This window comes from Engraulis encrasicolus, chromosome 10 (assembly GCF_034702125.1).
Source record: "Engraulis encrasicolus isolate BLACKSEA-1 chromosome 10, IST_EnEncr_1.0, whole genome shotgun sequence".
Taxonomy (NCBI): Eukaryota; Metazoa; Chordata; class Actinopteri; order Clupeiformes; family Engraulidae; genus Engraulis; species Engraulis encrasicolus.
Window position 1 is genome coordinate 15,270,356 of NC_085866.1, and position 21,959 is coordinate 15,292,314.

Below are 21,959 nucleotides of genomic sequence, written 5' to 3' on the forward strand. Positions count from 1 at the left end.
TTGGCCTGGAGTAGTGTGTGTAGCTCTTTGCGTACACATACGCACCATTGGTGAGAACCAGGCCAGGCTAGACCAACTTGCCAGGCCAAAAAAAATGTTTCGACCATTAGGTGGGTTAATCCAGTAACACATATTGCAAATTACTTGGTTTTACCTGTCCAATTCAGCCAGGTTATTGGCTGGTTGAATGACCGCCTGGTATGGACAGGTAAGACAAGATGATTTGGACTATGTAGAATGTCCCCAGGGGGGGCGCTGGCGCCCACGTTGAGAAACGCTAATGTAGAACTAGATGGTAACTAATGAATCAATTTTGCCCATCACTGTATCCAATCACTTGCCATTCTTATTTTCATTCAGGTTACATGCAGGGGCCTGCCTCAATGGCAAGAAGCTAGTCTCCTTACCTTCACACCTACATCACAGAATAATAACTGTAAGAACTATAAGAAATTATGTAAAGGATATATTTTTTTTATTTATGTTGGCACAAAAGACATTTCACACGTCCAAAGCTTATACACAAAAGTTCTTATGGGTAACAATAAATGTACATTTTTGCCTCCCACTAATTGCGAAATTCACAGACCTCCACATTTTACAATTATGAACAGTTTCTATGCACAGTGATTTTGAAGGACATTTTCACATTTACACAATGGTTTGGCTATACTTTTCCAGTCTTGTCAGGTTAACCTTGTCCATAGTCTTAGCAGGAGGTTGTGACTGCTCTTACAACCTGTAGCTATAAGCAGTGAGGCTAACCACTGATTCAAAAAGAAGATGACACATTTGGACCCAAAGCCATATTTGGATCATCACATTTATTTTAATGGCAGAGTATACCACCTCCCTGCACTACACTTCACACTCTTCTCTGTCACATATGCAGTTGCCTTCTATAGTTCAAGTGGCTGGTTCTGTTCTTTCAATTAGAAAGCTTATGAACGATACTAAATGCCTCTTTACCACTACCAACTTTCTGGTAGACCTCGTGCCTATTCGTAAGGCAAAAAGTGGCAGCTGAGTCGTGCTGTTTGGAGCTGTAGGGCTACCAGAAAACCGGCAGTGGAAAAGAGGCATAAGAATACCCAGGTCGGTGGTTTCACCTGAAACGTTCTTAAGTCCACGACTTCAACAAAACATATATATTTACACTTTAAAATTCACTTCAGTAGTGCATAATATTTTGGTGCTCTTGCTTCGGAAATGATGTGTATAAATAAGGTGAACACATAATATATCACATCATAGCCATTGTGGCCGTTGAGATGATGAAACTAAGGGTAGATAGATGCAGTGCTGAGAAAGGAAGAAAAAAAGCTTTTTTTTCTTAAATTCACAGTCTTCCATGTTTCTCCCTCACATGACTCTTATAACGTCTGCAAATTATTCTAGTTCTTCCCGTCCTTTCCTCTGGTCCCCGACCACGTTCCTCTGTATCCCTCCTCCTATCTTTCTATCTATCTATGAGGGGAGGAACTGGAATGATTTGCAATCGACATACGGTAGGTGTTCAATGTCATAGGGAAACCCTTTCCTTCCCCAGTGTTCAGCATTTTTTTTTCAAAAGAAGTTCCTGTGGGACATTTTTGAGCCAGGAAGCGTGGCAGGAAATTCCTCTTTTCTTTTCTCTCTTCCCCTCTCTGTCATCGTGCTCTTCCATGCTCGCCCGCAGGTTGCGACAGTGTTAAAGCAACAACTACGTACGGCACAACTTCTCAGCATTTCACAGTCTTGGTCTCAGTGCTGATGCTGCTGTCGTCATAGCAACTTCCTCCTCCTCTGTGTCCTAGGAGTCCACGCCTGATTGGCTGGTGCTGGCGTTGCTGAGCTTGCGCTGATTGGGCGTCCCTTTCATCCCATTCCTCCCTCCGTTGGCGTTGGCGTCGGCGGCGTTGGCCTCGGGGTCCTTGGCGGGAGGCAGGTGCTCCGAGACGGCGTTGAGGAGATTGTTCCGGAAGCTCTTGCTGAGGAAGTTGTAGAGTATGGGGTTGAGCACGCAGTGGAAAACGGAGATGGCCGTCACAATGTCGTAGGAGAAGTAGAGCACGTCCACCATGTTGCAGGACATCAGGTAGGGGTGGATGTCATCAATCATCAGCAGCAGGAAGACCAGGTGGTAGGGCAGCCACACGGCCACAAAGACTATCGAGTACACGTGCACCAGCCACACGTCGCGCCGGCCCTGCACGTCGGGCGCCGAGCGCACGGCCCGCGCGATCAGCACGTTGCAGGTGACGATGACGGCGCTGGGGCCCACGAACTGGAAGAAGAAGGCGACCAGGGTCAGAGCCACCCACCAGCCCGCGTAGTCGTACTCCGGCATGACGTAGCAGCCCGGCTCGTGCCACTCCAGCAGGTCGACGTGCGAGTTCTCCAGCAGGGACAGGACGAGGGACAGCAGCCACACGCCGCCGCAGCGGAGCCAGCGCTGCACCCGCTCCCGCGGGAAGAAGGGCCGCATGTTGGGCCACACCAGCGACAGGTAGCGCTCCAGAGTCATTAGTGCCAGGAAGAAGGAGCTGGAGTAGAAGTTGAGCATGAAGATGAGGTGCGTGACCCGGCAAAGGAAGCGGCCCCAGATCCACACCTGGTGATGAGGAGGACACGACATGAGGAAATGGTTAAAGTCATGACCATAGGTAGAACAGGCAGCACTTGGAAGTTTGATGAGGCAAAGGCAGTTCATTTCATCGTCGCCCATTTTTCAGTTAGATTTAGAATTCCTAAGTATTTATTATACATTGTCATGACATTTTTTCGTCTGTTCTCGTCTGACGAAATTTGTCTTTGTTGTCATTGTCATTTCTTCACATGCACTGACTAGACATACAAAGGCATCCCTTATGGGGTTTTCAAGGAAGAAGGTGCAAAAATCACACTCAACTGGGCCCGGTTGGGGGGGGGGGGGGGGGGCTTTCTTGTTGCCTGGCCCAGGGACCCATGCAGACATAATCTGTCCCTGTTTTTGACAGGGGGCGCTGTGGTGCACTGGGCTAACACACCATACCATGGATGGGCTGCATGCCAATTGAGTTTGCAAGTCACCGGAAGCATTTAGCCTTGTTAGCATTTAACGCCATGGTGGTTCCTATAAGGTCCGAAGCTCTATGGGAATTTGAATGGGGTTTCGCGAATGGGGAATAGGGTCGTCTCAAATAAGGTGAGAGTGATAACACGCAAGTACCAAACCCCTGCATTCTATTGAAGATGTTAACATAGATGGTAGGGATGACGGCTTTGGTCATTTGGTGCTTAACAACAAGGGGGACCCAGGTTCGTGTCTGTCCTCCCCATCACAATAAAAGCAAAAAGCCAAAATATATACTGTATATTTAATTTAAAAAAATCCTACAACTAAACTTGTTGGACTGCAAAAGTCATATAAATCACAAATGCCACCTTGCATTGGACACACACACACACGCATGCACACACACGCACATGCACACGCACACACACACCTTGCACTAGACATAAAAAGGGGTTGCTTATCAGGTTTCTGGTGCTATGTACTGCAGATAGGGCAAAAGTCATTCCGTATATACAGTACGAAGTGGTGTAGTCTACTTTTTTATGGTGGGTATACTGTATATTTGAGATTTTTTTGAAGTGGGTATGCTGTATTTGTGCCATTCAAAACAATGGATCAATCAATTTTAAGTGTAATCCCTGAAATTTAGAAGTGGGTATACTCCGTATACCCACGTTCTACGTAGACTACACCACTGACAGTACGTAAAAGACACAACAGGTCACCTTGTCCATGGTGAACTCCAGCATGAAGAAGGGCTGGGTCATGACCATCATCAGGTCGGACAGGCTGACGTTGAGGACACAGAAGAGCACGCCGCTGGCCGAGTGGCGCCGGCGCCAGTTGACCCACAGGACCAGCGCGTTCTCGGCCAGGCCCACCATGAAGGTGAAGAGGGACATGAGGAAGAGGGAGATGCGCCGGTAGTCGTGGTTCAGCTTGATGTTGCAGTCGTGGACAAACCACGGCGTGTTGTTGTAGTCGAACGACATGTTCGAGTGGTAGTCGTGCGAGAACAGGTCATCCCAGGTCATGGTGGCGGTGGTGGTGTCTGGCAATGAGAGAGAAGATACATTTATTATTTTTTTTCTACGTTTTTTGGGGGGGCTTTTTGACCTTTATTATGACAGGACAGTGTGAGACGAGACAGGAAACGAGCAAGAGAGAGATATGGGTTAGGGCTGGGAAATGGCCCTAGCCGGACTTGAACTGGGGTCCCCATGGGCATGCAAGCCCAAATGTGTAAGATAAGTTGTAGACCCTCTTAATGCAGCAGGTGTCGCCGGCGACCCTATTCACTTGAAAATGCTTAAAGGTGGGGTTGCTCTAGGCTCTATATTAGCTAACCCCTTCAAAATTACAATGATTTTGGTCAGCATAAATATAAAAGGCTAAATAAATATGGTTTATTCAATTATTTATTTGCAGCCTTCCCTATTCAGAGACAATACAGAACCTAGTAAAACCCAGGGGGAGCCCCCAACGTGATGTCATAATCGCATTCTATCTAAGAATTTTGGTCAACCTGCAACCCCACCTTCAACTACATCATAACAACATTGCTGTGACATTACAGAGAGGCATAGTGCTGTGCTAAGGGGTTAATCGTTAAAAGGTACATCTGGAGGGTACTGGCACCTGTACCATATGCGGGCACGTTCGGGGGGGACTCAGCACTCAGGTTTGAGCTCGAACTTGATAATTTCATGACCATACCCCATCTCTCTCTGCGCCTCACTTTGCTGTCACTAACTTTGCTGTCCCGGCAAATGGAGGCACAGAATGGCCAAAATATACTTAAAAAACAGTAATACAAAACAATAAAAAGTCTACAGGCAGCTCTGCAAACAGAGGCCACAAATGGGTCTTTTGTTGTGTGTGTGTGTGTGTGTGTGTGTGTGTGTGTGTGTGTGTGTGTGTGTGTGTGTGTGTGTGTGTGTGTGTGTGTGTGTGTGTGTGTGTGTGTGCGTGCGTGTGTGTGTGTGTGGCAGGGGGGATCAGTAATGCATTCATTTATAATGCACTCATTTCATACACAATCTGCAACTGTGCATGACTGCACATTCCCACTATATAAGACCTATATTTTTAATAGTTGTTCCAGTAGAAAACCTAGGTCGTCATGAGCATGACTGATACTTACCATAGTGTAAGTCTACAGACATAGTGATATAATTCCTCAATCCTTTCATATCTAATACATGACGGAAAACCATTGTGCAGTGGCTACTTAATGTGCTTTGCAATAAAACTCTCGATGTGCTTTGCAAAAAAGACACTCCCCTGTTCCTCAATTTGCACTACGCAGTGGAATGTTTTGACACCGGTCCACCTGATCCATTTTTCCACACAGCCAAATATTTGCTCTTATCAAAAGGTGCCGCATGTAGCTAGAAATGACACACAGTAGGTACTCTACCATGGGTGGCATGTTCTGCAGAGCCCAAATGGCTTTGTTAAAGCACAGCCGTAGTATCCTGTATTGTGATAGGTGGGTGGCCTATGTCTTTTGCTGGATGGTACAAATCCAATACCATAGGTTGCGCAAACAAAATCAGCCATCAGTTAGAACTCAATTTATTTGTCCCCCAAAAGGGAAAAAGCCACTTCATGTACACACACATACTGTACATATGGGCAGACTTCTACAGCTGTTAAAGCAGTAGTGTTAAAAAAAACTGTGCATAATTAACATTCTGATCAAGTACATCTGGGAGTTCTAGAACCTAATTCCTTCTTTGGATAGCAGAAAGAATGTCCAAACTATTCATTCCATTACATTACATTGCAAAATATGTGGGGTCATTCACTAAGACTGCTCAGGGAGTATTAGAGGTCTCTGAACCGCCTGTATCACTCTCCTGCCTCTGCCCTCACACTATTAAACAATGCCAGAGGAGAAACACAATGAAGACCTCAGGGAAGAGAAGAAAAGAGACTGTAAAGAAGAGGAGAGCACAGATAATTATAAAGCCTATAACTCTCAGAAGATGCTCAACGGGTGCTCAGAAGACGCTGTCAGATTGAGAAGAGAGAGAGAGAGAGAGGCTTTTCCTTACCTGTCTGTGAAGCACCTGTCCAAAACTGAAAAGGAGATGCGGTGAGTTGAGAAGGGATGATTCCCACAGCAAAAGTCCACCTTTTCCCTTCGTATTGCTACTTCTGTGATGAGAGAAATTGCCTTCCAGTGGCCTGTGTAGTGACTGAGAGAGAGCTGGCAACTAACTCCACTGAAGTATTAAAGCTTGCCCTCCCTCTCGCCCTCTCTTTTTTGCTGGCTCTCTCTTTCTGTCCCTGTTGGCTTGGTCTGAGTGGACAGGACATCCTATTGAAAAAAAGAGGGGGGGGGGGTGATTCTGTACAGGAAAGGGAGAGATACAGAAGTGTGCTTGTGTTGGTGAGGGTCCAGCAGAGAAGATAAAGGTAGGTAAGATGTTACTTCATATTGACTCTCTCAGGACATTTAATTTCATTGCCCACACAACTGGCAAATATGCTGTGTATATACGTGTTCAAATGTCAAATTTGAAATTATTTATAAGGGGGAAAAAGTTAAATAAAATTAAAATACAGTAACTTGCAGTTAGGTAAGGAACATCACATGAATGGCAGCATATCAATCCACTGATCATTCCTTACTGCAGTATGTTGTGCGTGTTTATGCATTGCAGTGCAGTGTCACACACCTCACTGTGGAATCTTCGTGGAATTTTTAGTGTCTTTTCAAGAGCGCCAAATTTCAAGGAAAAACATATAGGTGGCCCAGGCCAGATATGGTAGAAAAACAGCGCCCCACACGGAGCACAATGGCAGGAAATACCCAAAAGTCACAGTGTCACCCTGGCTGGCGGGCAGCGGCGAGGAAGTGGGGATGCCTGACGAGCGCGTGGTGAGGGGAGGAAAGGCACCTCTTGACCCCTACTCTCCTGTGCACTTTGACTTGTTCACGCCGGCACCGGGGGCTGGGGGTTGACCAGGTTGTAATGACCCGACTGCTGATTTCCTGATTTCCACGAAATAATTAGGACGGAGAATCAGGTGACATTCACCTTAGCTAGCCAAGGGAAAAGACAATGAGGTTTTTTTTTTTTTTTTTTGCAGATTACACAAGTGTGTATCGCAAGAGCAGGCCATGCATGGTGGCTCTTAGAGAAGTATGCCTACTGACAGTTGTTTAAGTCTACTTGGATGGAGAAGGAGAGCTGGAGGGCTGCGGTGTTGAAGTTGTAAAACAGGTGGTGGTTTGAAAGTGGTATTTGGCTGAGAGACGTATGTTTAACCATCTTGTATGCAATGCTGCTTGGTTCACTTCTTGCCCTGATCAAGGCCTTGTAGCTGGCTGAAACATGTTGGCAGTGTTTTTAATTGTTTAAGTTCAAACTTGAACTGGTATTTATATTAGTGGTTTTATTTTAAGAGAGTCCCTTGGTATCCTGCTTGTTAGCCTGCTTGGTTTGCCTGCTGGTTTCATGCATTTCCTCCCTCTTCTTACTTAGCAAGGTTATTCAAATTATGAAGAGAACTGCTCGGTGCACCAGAGGTCATCAGAGGTGTCAAAAGTGAAAGAAAATTCATGGTGCAAGTACAAAGCTAGCTCATGATATTACAAAGCTGTTATACCCTATACTCCATTGTGCCTAATGAAATTGATATACTGTGCTGTTACAGAGGGAAAAAATACACAATAAACCTGACAAGGACCCACCACAAACTTGACCGAACCAGTGCAGTCAGCTGATTGTAAGACAAACACATGGGTCTACTGATTACTCAGATGAGTTACCTCTGTTGTTTTTTTTTTATTTATTCTTTTTTATCGAACAATGAGTAGCGTTTTTTTTTTTTACTTTTACTTTCGACACCTCTGCCCATCATAGGAAGACCTCTTCTGCAGGATGCCTCACTAAACCAATGCATCTGAGGGATAAGATGGTGACGACTATTGTTGATAAAAGGCTTCTGTGAGGGCATCTGCGGCCTGTTGTGGTTGGGAGATGGGCTATTAAATCAGAGGATTGCAGGCTCGAATCGCACCCTTACAAATCCCTTTCTCCCTCCATGCCTGAAGTGCCCCTGAGCATGGGTGTAATTTTAGGTGGGGATGGTGGGGACATGTCCATACCACTTTTGACATAAACCTAGCTTGTCCCCACCACATTTTCACAAATATAATGCAAAAACAGCATATCCAGACAATTTGTCATTGAAATGTCCCCACCACTTTTCGAGCCAAACCTACACCTTTGCCCCTGAGCAATAGGCACCTAACCACAGACTGCTCCAGGGACTGTAACCCTGTACTTAAAATGACTCTTTGGATAAAAGCATCAGCTAAGTGTAATGCACTGTAACAATGTTAATAAGGGCGAAACGCATCACCTAGGCCAGTGGTTCCCAACCTATGGGTCAGGACCCAAACTATGGGTCGCCAAAGATCCGCAGTGGGTCGCGAAGCCCTCTTGATTTTAAGGGGTTTAATTTTAATACCATATATAGCCCATGTTGAATAACTGACAAAGCATATAAACTAATATATGCATATAGAAGCAACAAAATGTGATACATTAAACATTTATTCTATATTTGACTTTAGACAAATTGTGGAATAAAATGATAACTAATAATGAGTTTTCGCTGGAAACAGAGTATCATGTGACTCCCTCTTGTGAAGGCGCTCGCACGGGTGGGTCACCACAGCTTACAACGGTAAAAATATGGGTCCCTGAAGAAAAAGGTTGGGAACCACTGACCTAGGCCCTACAGTCCCTGTCCCCAAGCAGTGTCCTAACATGCCTTTTTACATGATGTTACCGTGCGACTGCCCTCTCTACCCTCCATCCCATCATGTGGACAGCACTACGTATCCCTGTACATGCGATTTGTGTTGGCCATAATTCAAGCGGACTGCAGATAACCGGCGGGGCCAGGCGGGCGGGCAGGCAGTGGGGACGACATGTTCCACCCCTTTACAATTGGCCAGCTCGTCAGCACTTTCAGCGCTTCGCTGGGGTCTTAGGTTCTTCTTGTATCCTCTTTTTTCTTTGTCTCGCCTCATCCTGCTTAGTTAAAAAGAAGTCACCCACCCCCTCCCCCTCTCTCCCCCCTTTTAAGCCAGAGCAACAGGAAACAGGCAGTCAGTCAGCAGAATTCGTAGCTTCTGGTAAAGAATATAAAACCCTGTTCCTGGGCCTCAACATGCGTAGTAGTGTTGAGAGCTTAAGTCAAAGTTTTTAAAATGTATTTATTAAAAAAATAATAAAAAAAAATATTAAGGGACTTAATTCGATTACAGTAAGTAGGGAATTAATGCTCACTGTGGTCGCGACAGTATGTGCTGTTAGTACTTGTGCCTTAAGTTAGTACAAAAAAGAAATAATCGGTCAAATCCAGTGGTCTCCAATTTTTCTCCAAGGGCGAAATTATGTACCGGAAGTGAGGATGTAGGCCAAACCAACGCCCCAACCCAATGAGACACAATATAGATGTCTGGACAGAGAACAGTTTTTCGCTGTTCTGTTTTCCCTTCTTGTCAATGTCTGTTATGAGACTGTTAGAATAAGATCTAACTCCCTTTGAATGCTTTGGAGAAATATGAGCCACTGAAATTTTAGTGATCGAAAATCACACATTTAGATTTCATTTGTTCTGACCTCATGGCGGCCATGCCAGGGCCGGATTTGGTCCACAGGCCTTTGTTTGGAGACCAAGGGTCTAATCTCCTCTCTCCATTACAGCGCCTCTAATTGCTGGTGATTGGCACGAGTGCTACAATGACAACATCCAATTATCCTGCAAGACACAGATGGACACAAATACTGAAACATGTTTTATTCATTTAACATTAACAACAGGTTGAATGTGATGACAGACAGGTGAGCAAGTTGACTGCCGAGCTTGACTGGAGCAGAGCAGACACCGGTCCCCATCTTAAAGCCGCTGTACATTAGTGATGGGGGAAGCTGACAAGCTTATATTGTCCATTATCTATCCTAATAACACAAACAGCCTCTTCCATACACTTTTGGAATACCTCACATCGACTATTGTGAGTGACTTGGAGTGACTAAGTGACTTCAGTGATTTCATAACAAACACCTCAAAAGGAAAAAAAAAAACCTACCCATCTCATCCCTTTTACGTGTGCACATTACACAGTGAAACTATTTTTAAGAAGCACTCTGGAACAGGGAAAAACCCAAGAAAACAAATTACAATGACAACAAAAAAGAGTTCCTGTGTGATGTGCATTAGTCAAAGTTTTTAAAAAAATATTCCAATAAATAAAACCAAATATCACAGAGGAGTGTTTAAAAACCTTAAAATGGCTACAAAAACACCCTATTTAAGGTGGTTCTTTTCAAGTTTGGCTAAATTATGCTACACAAGTAGAGCAATTGTATCATTTCATTTTAAATGTCAGTGACAGAAAAAAATGCTTTGTATCCAGTGTCGAGCTATGGAATGTAGTGTGATTTAAGTGCTACAGTCATTCTAGAACAGAGCTAGTTCAGTAGAACGGCCCCTCGGCTATTTGAATGATCTTCCTCAGAGCATTCAGTAGCTGTGGACAATGACTATACCGTAGGTGAAGGGAAAACCCAAAATGAATCCTGCAAACCGTTTTTGGGTAGTTGTCCGCGACATTAGGAGACTGGCACTGTTGAATTTCAAAAGTAATGAGTTAACATTTAACAAATGACAAAAACCGACGCAGAAAAGGTTCAGAAAATATATCTCTCTATATATATTTGGTCCAAACACTGGTAACAAAATAAATAAAACGCAATAAGGCATACTGTATGCCAGCATTGATCTGCAAGCCAGATACTGTTCCATTAAACCCATCTCAGTTACATACACTTGCACCTCTGATCCTTGACAGCACTGGAGTAAGAGAGGAAAACCAAAATGTTCAAATGATATGCGATTCTCCTGTCTACCATGATCATAACGGACCCCCACAGAGCTTCACACTGTCGCCAGCAGCAGCTGAATACTGAAGCGACACACACAAACACACTCCGACTACCAAAGGCATCTTGGGGATGTATTCTCTATGATTTAAAAAAAAAAAAATAAAAAAAAAAATCATGATTATACTATACTCAAGGCTAACCCTTAGTGACATTATAGTGCAGACAGCGCTACACTACACCAAATAAAACGTCTCAAAACACACACTAAAAGGCCCTTACTTAACCTTGTGATGCACCTGAAGGCTATGCCGTTACAGTAGATAGTCCAAACCACGCTATGCTACGCTAGGCTGCGATACGCTAGGCTGCGATACGCTAGGCTGCGATACACTAGGCTGCGATACACTAGGCTGTGTGATCACCAAACCCTCATCTCATCTCATCTCATCCATACTTCAGGTCCTCATTACTCAACAAAAATAAAACTCTTCCTTTTCTTAACGATGTCACATCCAGATGTGAAAAAATATTACCTTCACGTGGACACAAACACACTGCCATAATGATGTACGGCATGAATGGATGCATACACATGTGCATGATTGCATGACCTTATGTTATTTTCTTTTTTAAAAATCAAAATGTAAATTATCTTTATAATATATATATATTGTATTATTTCCCTGGTGAAGTAAATACACATCCAGTAAATACTATCTGTGCGGAAGACAGTCTTTTAGTCTTTTGGAACAGTGAACACTACGCAAATATGTTAGCGATGAAATCCCGGAACCTCTTGGCGTATTGCTCTGGATGAACAGTAGAGATTTCAGCACCAGCCTGGAAAATAAAATAAAATACATTAATGCTACATTTACTTAACATTATCATCTAACAACACAGTTATTTAGGTACAGTACAAGATACAATCCTTCTTGAGTAATGTGGAGCGCAATGCCTGCATCAGTGATGTATCACACCATTTCTGGTGTTGATAGAGGTGTATCTTCCTCCAGTACTTCCAGACTATTTGAGTCTGACAATGGAAAGCATTAGGGCTCTAACGATATTAGATCGAAACGAGAAATTGCGAAATTCAGAATCATGATACTGTATTGTGATGTAAGGAGGCAGTATCGTGATACACCCTTTCAAAGTTTTGTCATCCTTCAGTTCAGAAAACAACCATATGATTCAATGTGATAGTGCTTCCAAGCTTCAAATGAGATAGATTTAAGAAATCGTGGGGTGTATCGAACCGTAGGTCACAAATCGTGATACAAACCGAATCGGGATTTGAGTGTATCGTTACAGCCCTAGAAAGCATATATAGCAAGCATATACTGTATAGTTGAATAACAGAACTCAATGATAATTGCTAGCTTGGAACTTGAAGTGACATCATCAGACAAAGAGAACGGCTTAAAGAGCAGGAGAAAGGCACAACTCAATTATTTAGCTCAGGGGAGGTGTACAACGAGCTTATTTCCAGAAACAGTGGAGTGACACTTCAAGGGCTCTCCAACACTGGATGAGAGGAGGGGAGCACTAGTTACTTACTCCCACAGGATGAGAGGAGGAGAGCACTGATCACTTACTCCCCACAGGACGAGAGGAGGAGAGCACTGATGACTTACTCTCCCACCCAAAAAACATTGTTCCTGTGAAGAGATCTAATCTACAACCTTCTGATCCCAAAACCAATTCCCTACATGATAAATGCAATGTACCGTTTTCCATGTAGCATACATACAGTAAATGTGAGGATCTGGTCATCATATTTGCTTAAAGGTGGACTATGTAAGATGGTGGTCAGAGTAGCTATTGAAACCATGCTGCTCATTGACACTGTGCTGCCTATTGCCAAATTTGAACTTTTCATGAATACTTACTAAATAATAAACTAATATTAACCAGTATGACCAAAGTACAGTACGCTTTGCAGCTTAAAATGGCCATTTCTGGAAATTCAAAATGGCGGACCATGGGGAAGATCCCACTTTTCATGTATGAAAAGTGCAATTTTCCCAGCCATAATGAATACTTGAAATGTGATGGTAGTTGTCAGTATTAATGAAAAAGGTAACATTTCTGGATGGGCAGCATGAATTCTGGAAATAAAGAACAAAAAAACATTACACGGTGCACTTTTAAGTGCAAATTTGCGAAAGCCAGCCAAGCCATGTTTTTGGTTCCACTTGAGCAACTTCATTCTCTTGACCCCCGTTCAAATGAGTGGCTCACCCCGTGTTTGACGGTTTTCGCTGCATGAGCTGCTTTCTTCTTAGTGTCGTACTGGGTCAGCACGTCGATGAGGCCCATGAAGTACACCTCTTTCTGTGGCGCTCCTGGAAATGATAGATACAGGATGTTTCACTTAGTGCAGCACTAACGCCCCAAAGCTCGGGAGTTCACGAGTCACGACTGCTTTCATTTCCCATTGCTGCTCTCACATGGGTGGCGGTGCTTACAGAAAGCATCTTTGACGCACTATTCAGAGTTCAGACATTTACCGTTACATCTAGGGTAAAAAAAAATACCCCCCCCCCAAAAAAAATAATAAGTTCAGGTGGGTCTATCCGTATAATCCGCAAGTTGAACACATGTAACCATTACTGGACATGGCTGAGCAAAAAAACAAACAAAACAAAAAACCAAGGGACTGTGCAGCAATCGCCAATAACGCTACTTCCAGACATGGGTGGTACTTAGATTTTGCGCACTACTGAGATGGCGTCGATGATCCTACAGGCTCTAGTAAACACTAATTGCAGCTGTGAAAAAAGTTAGGTGCGTCTGAATGTCTAAGGGTATGTCATGACTCATCATTACTGGAAGCAAGCGGATGTTCAAAACTGAGTGGACGTTACCTCTGTTCCTTATGGCTAGTTCCAGTCATTCAAAATAACCGGAGTTCATACTTGAAACCTAATGTAGGCTTACTCCCTTCTGATGCACTTGCTGTAGTAGTGGAAGGAACAATCCTTCATCTATCTATCTGCTGGATGGATAGACAGCTACAGCTATGCTTGCTTACCAAGCTACAAATTCAAAATTATTGTGAGACCAATATGATAAAATTAAGAAAAATCCTGTCTGGACTACGCATTACATTACATTGCACTGCACTTGTCTGACTCTTTTATCCAGGGCAACATACAGTTTTTACAGGATTTTTGTTGCAGTCCCTGGCGCAATGTGGGGCTAAGTGCCTTTTTCAAGAGCACAGATGGAGGTGTAGGGATAGGTAAGAGCGGGATTACAACCTGATACTGATACCCTGCGATCTTAGTGATACTGTCCCATTTTTGGAAAGAAGATCATATTACACCTCCCCTTGAGTTAAATTATTGAGTTTTACCTTTCTCCTGTATGTTCAACCTGGCGGCTAGCTGGTCTCATAGGACTCAATGTAAAATTTGCACAGCCATACTCAGAGAACAGCAGGAAGTACAGGAGAAAGGTAAAACTCAATTATTTACCTCAAGGGGAGGTGTAATATGAGCTTATTTCCAAAAATGGGACACTATCACTTTAAGACCACCTCCCTAACCACTAGGGCACATTAGGCTACATTCCAACACCACAAAAAATGTGGCCCAGCGTCACTCACCCGGCGCACTCTTGACAGCGTACACGTCCACGTAGGGGTCAAACTCGCCGGGGCCGAGGGGCTTGAAGGAGTTCATGTAGCCGGCGATGCCCTCGGGGGAGGTGCCGTAGGAGCCCACCAGCGGCGCGGGCGCCAGCCCATTATCCGCCTCCGCCCCCTCCTCCTCTCCCCCCGGCTCCTCCCCTTCCTCCTCGTCACGCTCGCCACGCGCCACGTCATGGATGCCCAGCAGCAGGCTGTAGTCCATGATCTTCAGACGCACCAGGAACTACAACACAACAATATGAAGACAGGTTTATATTAGATGAACTACCACACATCAACATAGCTAGTCCATGATCTTCAGATCCACAAGCAACACAACCAGATCATGACAGCCAGGTTTACATTAGAGGGAACTGCACAAGGTCCATACAGCTAGGCTAAGAATCCCTGAGCTAGTCAATGACCTTCTCTGACATACCAAAACACATCAAGACAGCCAGGAAAAAGGTTTGAAAGCCCATTGGGAAACTCCAACTCCCATTGTCATTGTGACACAGCACTCCACAGCACACAAGTGAACACTGCACACAACGAAATTGCATTTATGCCTCACCCGTGCAAGGGGGCAGCCCTCAGTGGCGCCCCATGGGGAGCAGTGCGGTGGGACGGTACCATGCTCAGGGTACCTCAGTCATGGAGGAGGATGGGGGAGAGCACTGGTTGATTACTCCCCCCACCAACCTGGCGGGTCGGGAGTCGAACCGGCAACCTCTGGGATGCAAGTCTGACGCCCTAACCGCTCACCCATGACTGTTTACCGGTACATTAAATAGAACTACCACAAATAGGGTCGAAAAGACTAGTTCAAAATAAAGGCTCAGGAGTTGATTGACATGATGAACAGAAATAAAGTAACACTAACTTGTTTTCCTCTATATGTGGTCACCTTGCAGGTTGAAAGTGGTTTCTAATACAATACCAGACAGACAGGCCTGCCCTGCACCTAACTTTTTGCCTCAAGCTATTACCCATGGAGGATGGCACAGAGTGCACTCTGAAGGAAACAGAACAGAAAGTCTTTATGGTTCTCATACTGCTCTCCTAGAGAGAATGGGGACCATGAAGAGTCAGAGCCCTGCTGCGGCATCGGATATGCAGTATGAAGCTTTCCTAGAGAGTGGCCTTTAAAGGTTGGGTATTAACATGGTACGTCCTCCAGGCTCCTGTACCTCACAATCAGTCAACAGAAAGGCCGAAATTCAAAATCAATTTGGAAAGGTGAAACACTAGTCTTTCACATAAGTTGCTCCAGTGATGATCCTTCTATACCATCAAAAGAGTTTAAAAAAAAACTGTTCTAGTGTTTGTCCCAGTTGACAGGCCCTGCTCTAGCTGTGATCTGGGATAGCAAAAGGCATGACAGGCCATGTTCTGCTAAGCAGGCCTACCTCCATCACCTGACCTCCACCTCCACAACCATTTATGAGCATGGCTCAGGACCAAAACAATCAGGGGAAAGCTCTCGGTCCAATCATGTTGCGGCAGCAACAGCAGCAAAAACACAGTGGAGGTCATCATGTTTTGCACGTACCACATTGCTGAAGGCCGAGTTGAAAATGCAGCCAGTAGCGGGCGATGTGGCCCAGCGGCACGCTTAGCCCCCCCCCCACATTTGGGCTTACATTGCCCACGGCGACTCCGGTTCGAGTCCGGCCGGGGTCATTTCCCGGCCCTGCCCCATCTCTCTCTCTCCCAAACGTTTCCTGTCTACTCTCACTGTCCTGTAATAATAAAGGCCAAAAAGCCCCCAAAAAGAAAAAAAAGAAAAAAAAGAAAAAAGAAAATGCATCCAGTGTAGTAGCAGTATGTCTAGCACTAGATCATGAAACTTACCTGAAAGCGGAATTCACCTCTGGGCAATGTGTGCTGTTATCACATGTAATTTATCCTCATTTTGCATTTTACATGAGAAAAAGAAAGTAATTTGCATTATTTAGTTTAATTTAATACAATTATGTGCTGAACCGCGATTGCCAAAGCTATTTTAACATACTCAGTTAACCAGAATGCACTGCGGGAAACTAAGTAATCGTTGCCAGGTTACGCGTCACCGAATTCGAAGGAATTTTGCATTCTGGCTGCTCGGTGCTCGCTGCCAGCAGTCGTGGCTGGTTTTAGGACAAATGTAGGCTGATATCCGAGACAGATTGATGTTGTTAATGTAGACTGTTGAAAAACATAACAATCATGCATTTTCCTCACTGGGTCTCATTGCGCAAACTATAGCTACTAACAGCGAATAAAAAGCAAATGGAAAAACAAACTGTTGAGAAGTGCAGCTCGTGTCGCAACTGTCGCTGTCCTCAGATTAGTGCTGAAACTAATGAGAAGTTTCTAAATGAGAAGGCTAAATAAATAAATGTAATATTCATTCAAGAAGGAAGTAGCCTGTCTATCTCTGCTCATGTTCTATCTATCTGTTTAATCACATCAAATCCAAAGGCGAGGCGGACTTGTCTCCGTTCAACCAACTTTATCAAAGAGCACACGCTTTCTCGCCCTCTCTCTCTCGTGCTGGTGTTTGACCAAAAGCCGTTTCATCCGGACTTCTGCTGTTGGTCCCTAACAAATAGGCCTAGGCCTATGCCTACAAGCCAGAGGGAATTGATCATTTATAGGCCTAAATAAAACAAATGTGCAGGCTGCCTTTTAAAAATGGTCTTCATCCCATTCATTGACTCTAATGCAAGTGCAACATGAAGGAAAATCGCCCCTCTGTAAGTTGCACCGTGCGCACACATTTCTGGGCATTCAGCTGTTCAGGTTATGCTTTCTGTTTTTAGAAGATGAGAAATTACTTGCGTGAAAGATAGCTTACAAACCCATAGCCTATAGGCTTAAATAGCGCATCGGGACACCCCACCGTCTCCATCTCGCCAGTTGGAGGGAGGTGTTGGGTTAGACATGCATTTTGAAGATGTAGGCTATCGTCGCTTACTTTGGTCAAGTGTTTAATTTGATTTGTCCGTTCGCGTCTCAACTGTCCCTCGAGAGGAAGTCTGTGTTTATAATTTATGCAAAATAGGTGGCCCTGACTGCCTGGGAGTGAGCTGAAATCTACAATGACTTGACAGTAGATTTCAGTAGCCTGCTTGAGTGTGCCTTGTTCTTGCTCGTGTTGTTTAAATGCAATCAAGTCCAAGTGCAGTAATGATAGCCAGCGCATGCATTTATGGCTACCTTGTTTGCAACCTGCGTAAGAGGAGCATGAACATCGCCAGCAGTGCAAGGAGGACGCCACGTTTGAGGATAGAAATGGTCGCAGCCTCCTTCAGCAATCCATCAAATAACTTTGAATAATCTTAAAATAAAGCCTGATTCAATTAAAGACAACTTCACTGTCGAGCTCCTATTGTTTAGCCCATTAGGACCCATTAGCAGTGTCCGTGGCCGCTGCACCATGATCCGGACCGGACCTCAAATAATTCAGCAAGCTTTTAAAAAAATATATTAATAGCATATTAAAATTAATAACAAAGCAAAACAAAAACAAAAAAACGTGTAGGCAATGCCTACCATGTGTTATTACAACTTGCAGGCCTAATAGGCTACACCTGGCAGGCGTAGACATCGTGGACTGGTGCGCTCCGATAGCCTATCATACTGTAGGTGATTTGTAATGACAATGAGCGCATATTAACAATGCGGACAAAACTTTTTTTTTAAGCAGCTGGATTGAATGCACCAAGGCTTTTACTACTGTGCAGTAACCTATAGGCCTACTTGAAGTAGGCTTATTATCCGGACAATGTAAATATCTCCATCCTCGAAATGTGTTATCTGCCTGCCTGCTGTTCTGTTCCATGCCGCCTGTCATGCCGAGGTGATTTGATGACGCGTCCGATCAAATCACCCAGCAACGTTCTAATGGCATTGTAGTCGTTATTTTTTCTTCCGGTGATTTGATGACGCTTGAAATCACCATTACTAAAACAATAAATAGTTTTTATATTCAATATAAAGATATTATATCCAGTGGCTACATAATCCCCTGTTATAATGTGGTCTAATACAGAGATAGGGCACAATATTGTTTGAAAGGTGAATTCCGCTTGAAAGATCTACTAAAAGGCTGATCTAATCACTGACACTGCAAGGCTGTTTTTAGTTTTTGAGGGGACATAGGTGTTCCATTTTTACTGAGACTACTTGCATTTAATTGGCACACTTAACATACAGGTGACTGAGCAAATTGTTAAGTGCCCACACAGGCAACAAAAGCACATGGCAAGCGTTTCTGCTAAATACACTTCATATCGTTATAACATGGTGAGTGTATAATTGAGCTCTTCCTCTGCAATCTCCGGCCCAGTTTAGGTTGACACATACTAATATAGTAAAAGCTATACTGCAATAATACTCATGGTTAGCAAAGTTTCTCTACGTCTCATTTAGGAAGTGCCATGGGAGAATTTGAGGACCTCAGTGGTCACAACGTTATTCTGCCATGGAATAAAATAAAACAAGGAAAAGGGTTTTGAGTGTGCAAGGAAAGAAACTGGTTTAACCCATTTTAGCCCAAGCCCTTTTTGGGAAAAGGTGCCTTCTGCCTATTAAAATCTAAATATCTCAGCCTACGAAGCACACAGAAATTTTAAATAAGTTGCATTTTAAAACTAGAACCCTCATTTTGCATTAGAAGGTGTTCATTCAGCTCTAATATACCCACATATTTAATACAAAAACTCAAATTGCAAGAGTCTGAATGCAGCATATATGTGTCTACAGGCTAAAATGGGTTGAGAGGTACTAAATAAGAAGAGGTGATCTCTTCACCTCCACGTCTCTGTTGAGCTTCTCCATAAGCTTCTCCTTCTCCTCCTCCGTCACGTACACCTTCTGCATGTTGTTCCTGAAGTCTACGTCTTTGTAGGTGGGCAACTCCTTCACCTGAAACATTTAAAATGGCAAGATAGTAGCCAAAACATTTCTGATAAGCATCACATCAATAACTGTGAATGGCATAGCAAACTTAGGACTCTTTTACTAAAAACATAATAGCAACAACAACAAAAAAAGAGTTGTCTGAAGTAGCACATCCGGAAATAAAATTGCTAATTGTAGATTAGAGCAGTTGTTGGTTTTGTCTTACCTTCTCTTTATCACTTGCTTCTCTGGACACTAGGGATCCCTGGGAATATAAAGTGCTACATTTATTATTTTCAACAGGACTCATCTCCTCACATTACAGAAAATAACACACAGAAAGACCACGAACCACCAACAACTCTGACTAAACTTGAGGAGCTCTGACCCCTTGTGGCTGAAACTAGTCAGTGCAGCTCAAAACCATATTTTAGAGCATGTCAAACCTAAATGAACAGAGAGCCTAAATCAAAATCTGGAATGAAGTTGTGGGCCAAACTCAATATTTATTTAAAAAAAAAAAAAAACCAAGTAAAATTCTGCATACACACAATTTCAAGTCAAAATTTAAATTTCACAAACAGATTCCCATCATAGTTTGAATGTACCTGCATATATTCTGTTGTATGAGTGTGAGCTGTTCACTGGACTCGGGCGACTCATACTCCAGTGATATAGCAAGTTTCATGTTCAAGTCTTATTACATTGTATATTAATGGTGTTTATGGGCCAACTGTAATAAATAATTGAAATGATCTCACGGGCCAAAAAGAATGACCCCGGGCCTGAGTTTAATATCCCTGTTTTAGAGGTTTCTCACTTACTTTGAGGTCATATTTGCGGTGCACCAGTAGTCTGTGGCTGAACACATTCCTCATGACGATCAGATAGGAGTCTTCACTCTCCACGCTGACACGGTACATGCCCAGGAACTGGGGTAGCAGTGTGCTCCCATGGCACTTCACTATGTGCTATAACAACAACAAGCTCAGAATTAAGCACGTCACTATGAGGAGGAGGAGGAGGAGGAAGAAGAAGAAGAAGAAGAAGAAGAAGAAGAAGAAGAAGAAGAAGAAGAAGAAGAAGAAGAAGAAGAAGAAGAAGAAGAAGAAGAAGAAGAAGAAGAGGAGGAGGAAGAGAGGAAGAAGAGGAAGAAGAGGAGGAAGAAGAAGCTCTGAATTAGGACACAAACCATAAGGCACATCAAATCATAAATATAAAATTCCAAAGTATCAAACAACAAAAAGTTCAGAGAGAGAACAAAAGACATACAGTGCCCTCCATAATTATTGGCACCCCTGGTTGAGATGTGTTTTTTAGCTTCCAATTATTTTATTTTTTTTCTAAATAATATGGGACCTTAATGGAAAAAAAGAGAAAAATCCAACCTTCAATACAAGTGCATTTATTCAGTGGGGAAAAAATCCCACATAAAGAAATAATTATTTGACATCAAATAATGTGTGTCACAATTATTAGCACACCTGGTGTTAATATTTTGTACAACCCCCTTTTGCCAACAAAACAGCACCTAATCTTCTCCTATAATGTTTCACAAGATGGGAAAAGACAGAAAGAGGGATCTTCAGCCATTCCTCTTTGCAGAATCTCTCTAAATCATCCAGAGACCTGGGTCCTCTCCTCTGTACTCTCCTCTTCAGCTCACCCCACAGGTTCTCAATGGGGTTGAGGTCAGGGGACTGAGATGCCCATGGGAGGAGCTTGATTTTGTGTCTGGTGAACCATTTCTGTGTAGATTTGGCCATATGTTTAGGGTCATTGTCTTGCTGAAAGACCCAGTGACGACCCAGCTTCAGCTTTCGGGCAGAGGGCAACAGATTTTGATTTAAAATGTCCTGGTATTTCAAAGCATTCATGATGCCATGCACCCTAACAAGGTTCCCAGGGCCTTTGGAAGCGAAACAGCCCCACAGCATCACTGACCCACCCCCATACTTCACAGTGGGTATGAGGTGCTTTTCAGCATGCGCATCTTTCGTGGTACGCCAGACCCACTTAGAGTGTTTGTTGCCAAAAAGCTCAATCTTGGTCTCATCTGACCAAAGCACCACGGTCCCAGTTGAAGCCCCAATACCGCTTGGCGAACTCCAGACGCTTGCGTTTATGATTGTGAGTGAGGAAAGGTTTTCTCCGTGCATGCCTCCCAAACAGCTTGTTGGCGTGTAGACAGCGCCTGATGGTTGATTTGGAGACGTTGTGACCCCAGGATGCTACCATTTGGTGTAATTCTGTAACAGTGAGCTTTGGAGATCTTTTGATTTCTCTTACCATCCTCCTCACTGTGCGTGGTGGCAAAATAAACTTGGGTCCTCGTCCAAACCACTGTTCCAGTTGTTTTGAACTTCTTAATCATTAGTCTCACAGTGGATATGGGCAGCTGCAGTTGAGTGGCAATCTTCTTGTAGCCTCTGCCTGACCTGTGAAGGTCGACGCACATCTGCCTCACTTGTATGCTGTGTTC

The 21,959-nt window shown here is 43.8% G+C and overlaps 2 protein-coding genes across 3 annotated transcripts in view; both read right to left on the bottom strand.

Annotated features, from left to right (window-relative positions):
- Positions 1-479: 479 nt before the first annotated feature.
- gpr182 (G protein-coupled receptor 182) lies at positions 480-6,346 on the bottom strand. The gene is made up of 3 exons (XM_063209597.1): positions 6,097-6,346; positions 3,763-4,088; positions 480-2,593 (listed from the first exon to the last, which is right to left on the bottom strand). Exons 2-3 carry the CDS (start codon positions 4,069-4,071, stop codon positions 1,793-1,795), a joined length of 1,110 nt encoding a protein of 369 aa, XP_063065667.1. The 5' UTR covers positions 4,072-4,088; positions 6,097-6,346; the 3' UTR covers positions 480-1,792.
- Positions 6,347-9,842: 3,496 nt separating this feature from the next.
- Positions 9,843-21,959, bottom strand: part of pip4k2ca (phosphatidylinositol-5-phosphate 4-kinase, type II, gamma a) — an 18,040-nt gene continuing 5,923 nt past the window's right edge. For both annotated transcript variants that reach the window (XM_063208139.1, XM_063208140.1), the window contains exons 5-10: positions 20,302-20,448; positions 19,704-19,742; positions 19,388-19,501; positions 14,567-14,834; positions 13,198-13,301; positions 9,843-11,793 (exon numbers count right to left, since the gene is read on the bottom strand). In XM_063208139.1, the coding sequence (XP_063064209.1) occupies positions 11,713-11,793; positions 13,198-13,301; positions 14,567-14,834; positions 19,388-19,501; positions 19,704-19,742; positions 20,302-20,448 (753 nt within the window). In that variant the 3' untranslated portion in view covers positions 9,843-11,712. The remainder of the gene's footprint in view (positions 11,794-13,197; positions 13,302-14,566; positions 14,835-19,387; positions 19,502-19,703; positions 19,743-20,301; positions 20,449-21,959) is intronic.

Bases quoted from the DNA above. Each gene is read 5' to 3' on its own strand.
- gpr182 (XM_063209597.1), bottom strand. From the start codon at position 4,071: ATGACCTGGGATGACCTGTTCTCGCACGACTACCACTCGAACATGTCG. The intron at 2,594-3,762 runs GTGACCTGTTGT...CCTCATCACCAG, and splicing joins TGGAGTTCACCATGGACAAG to GTGTGGATCTGGGGCCGCTT.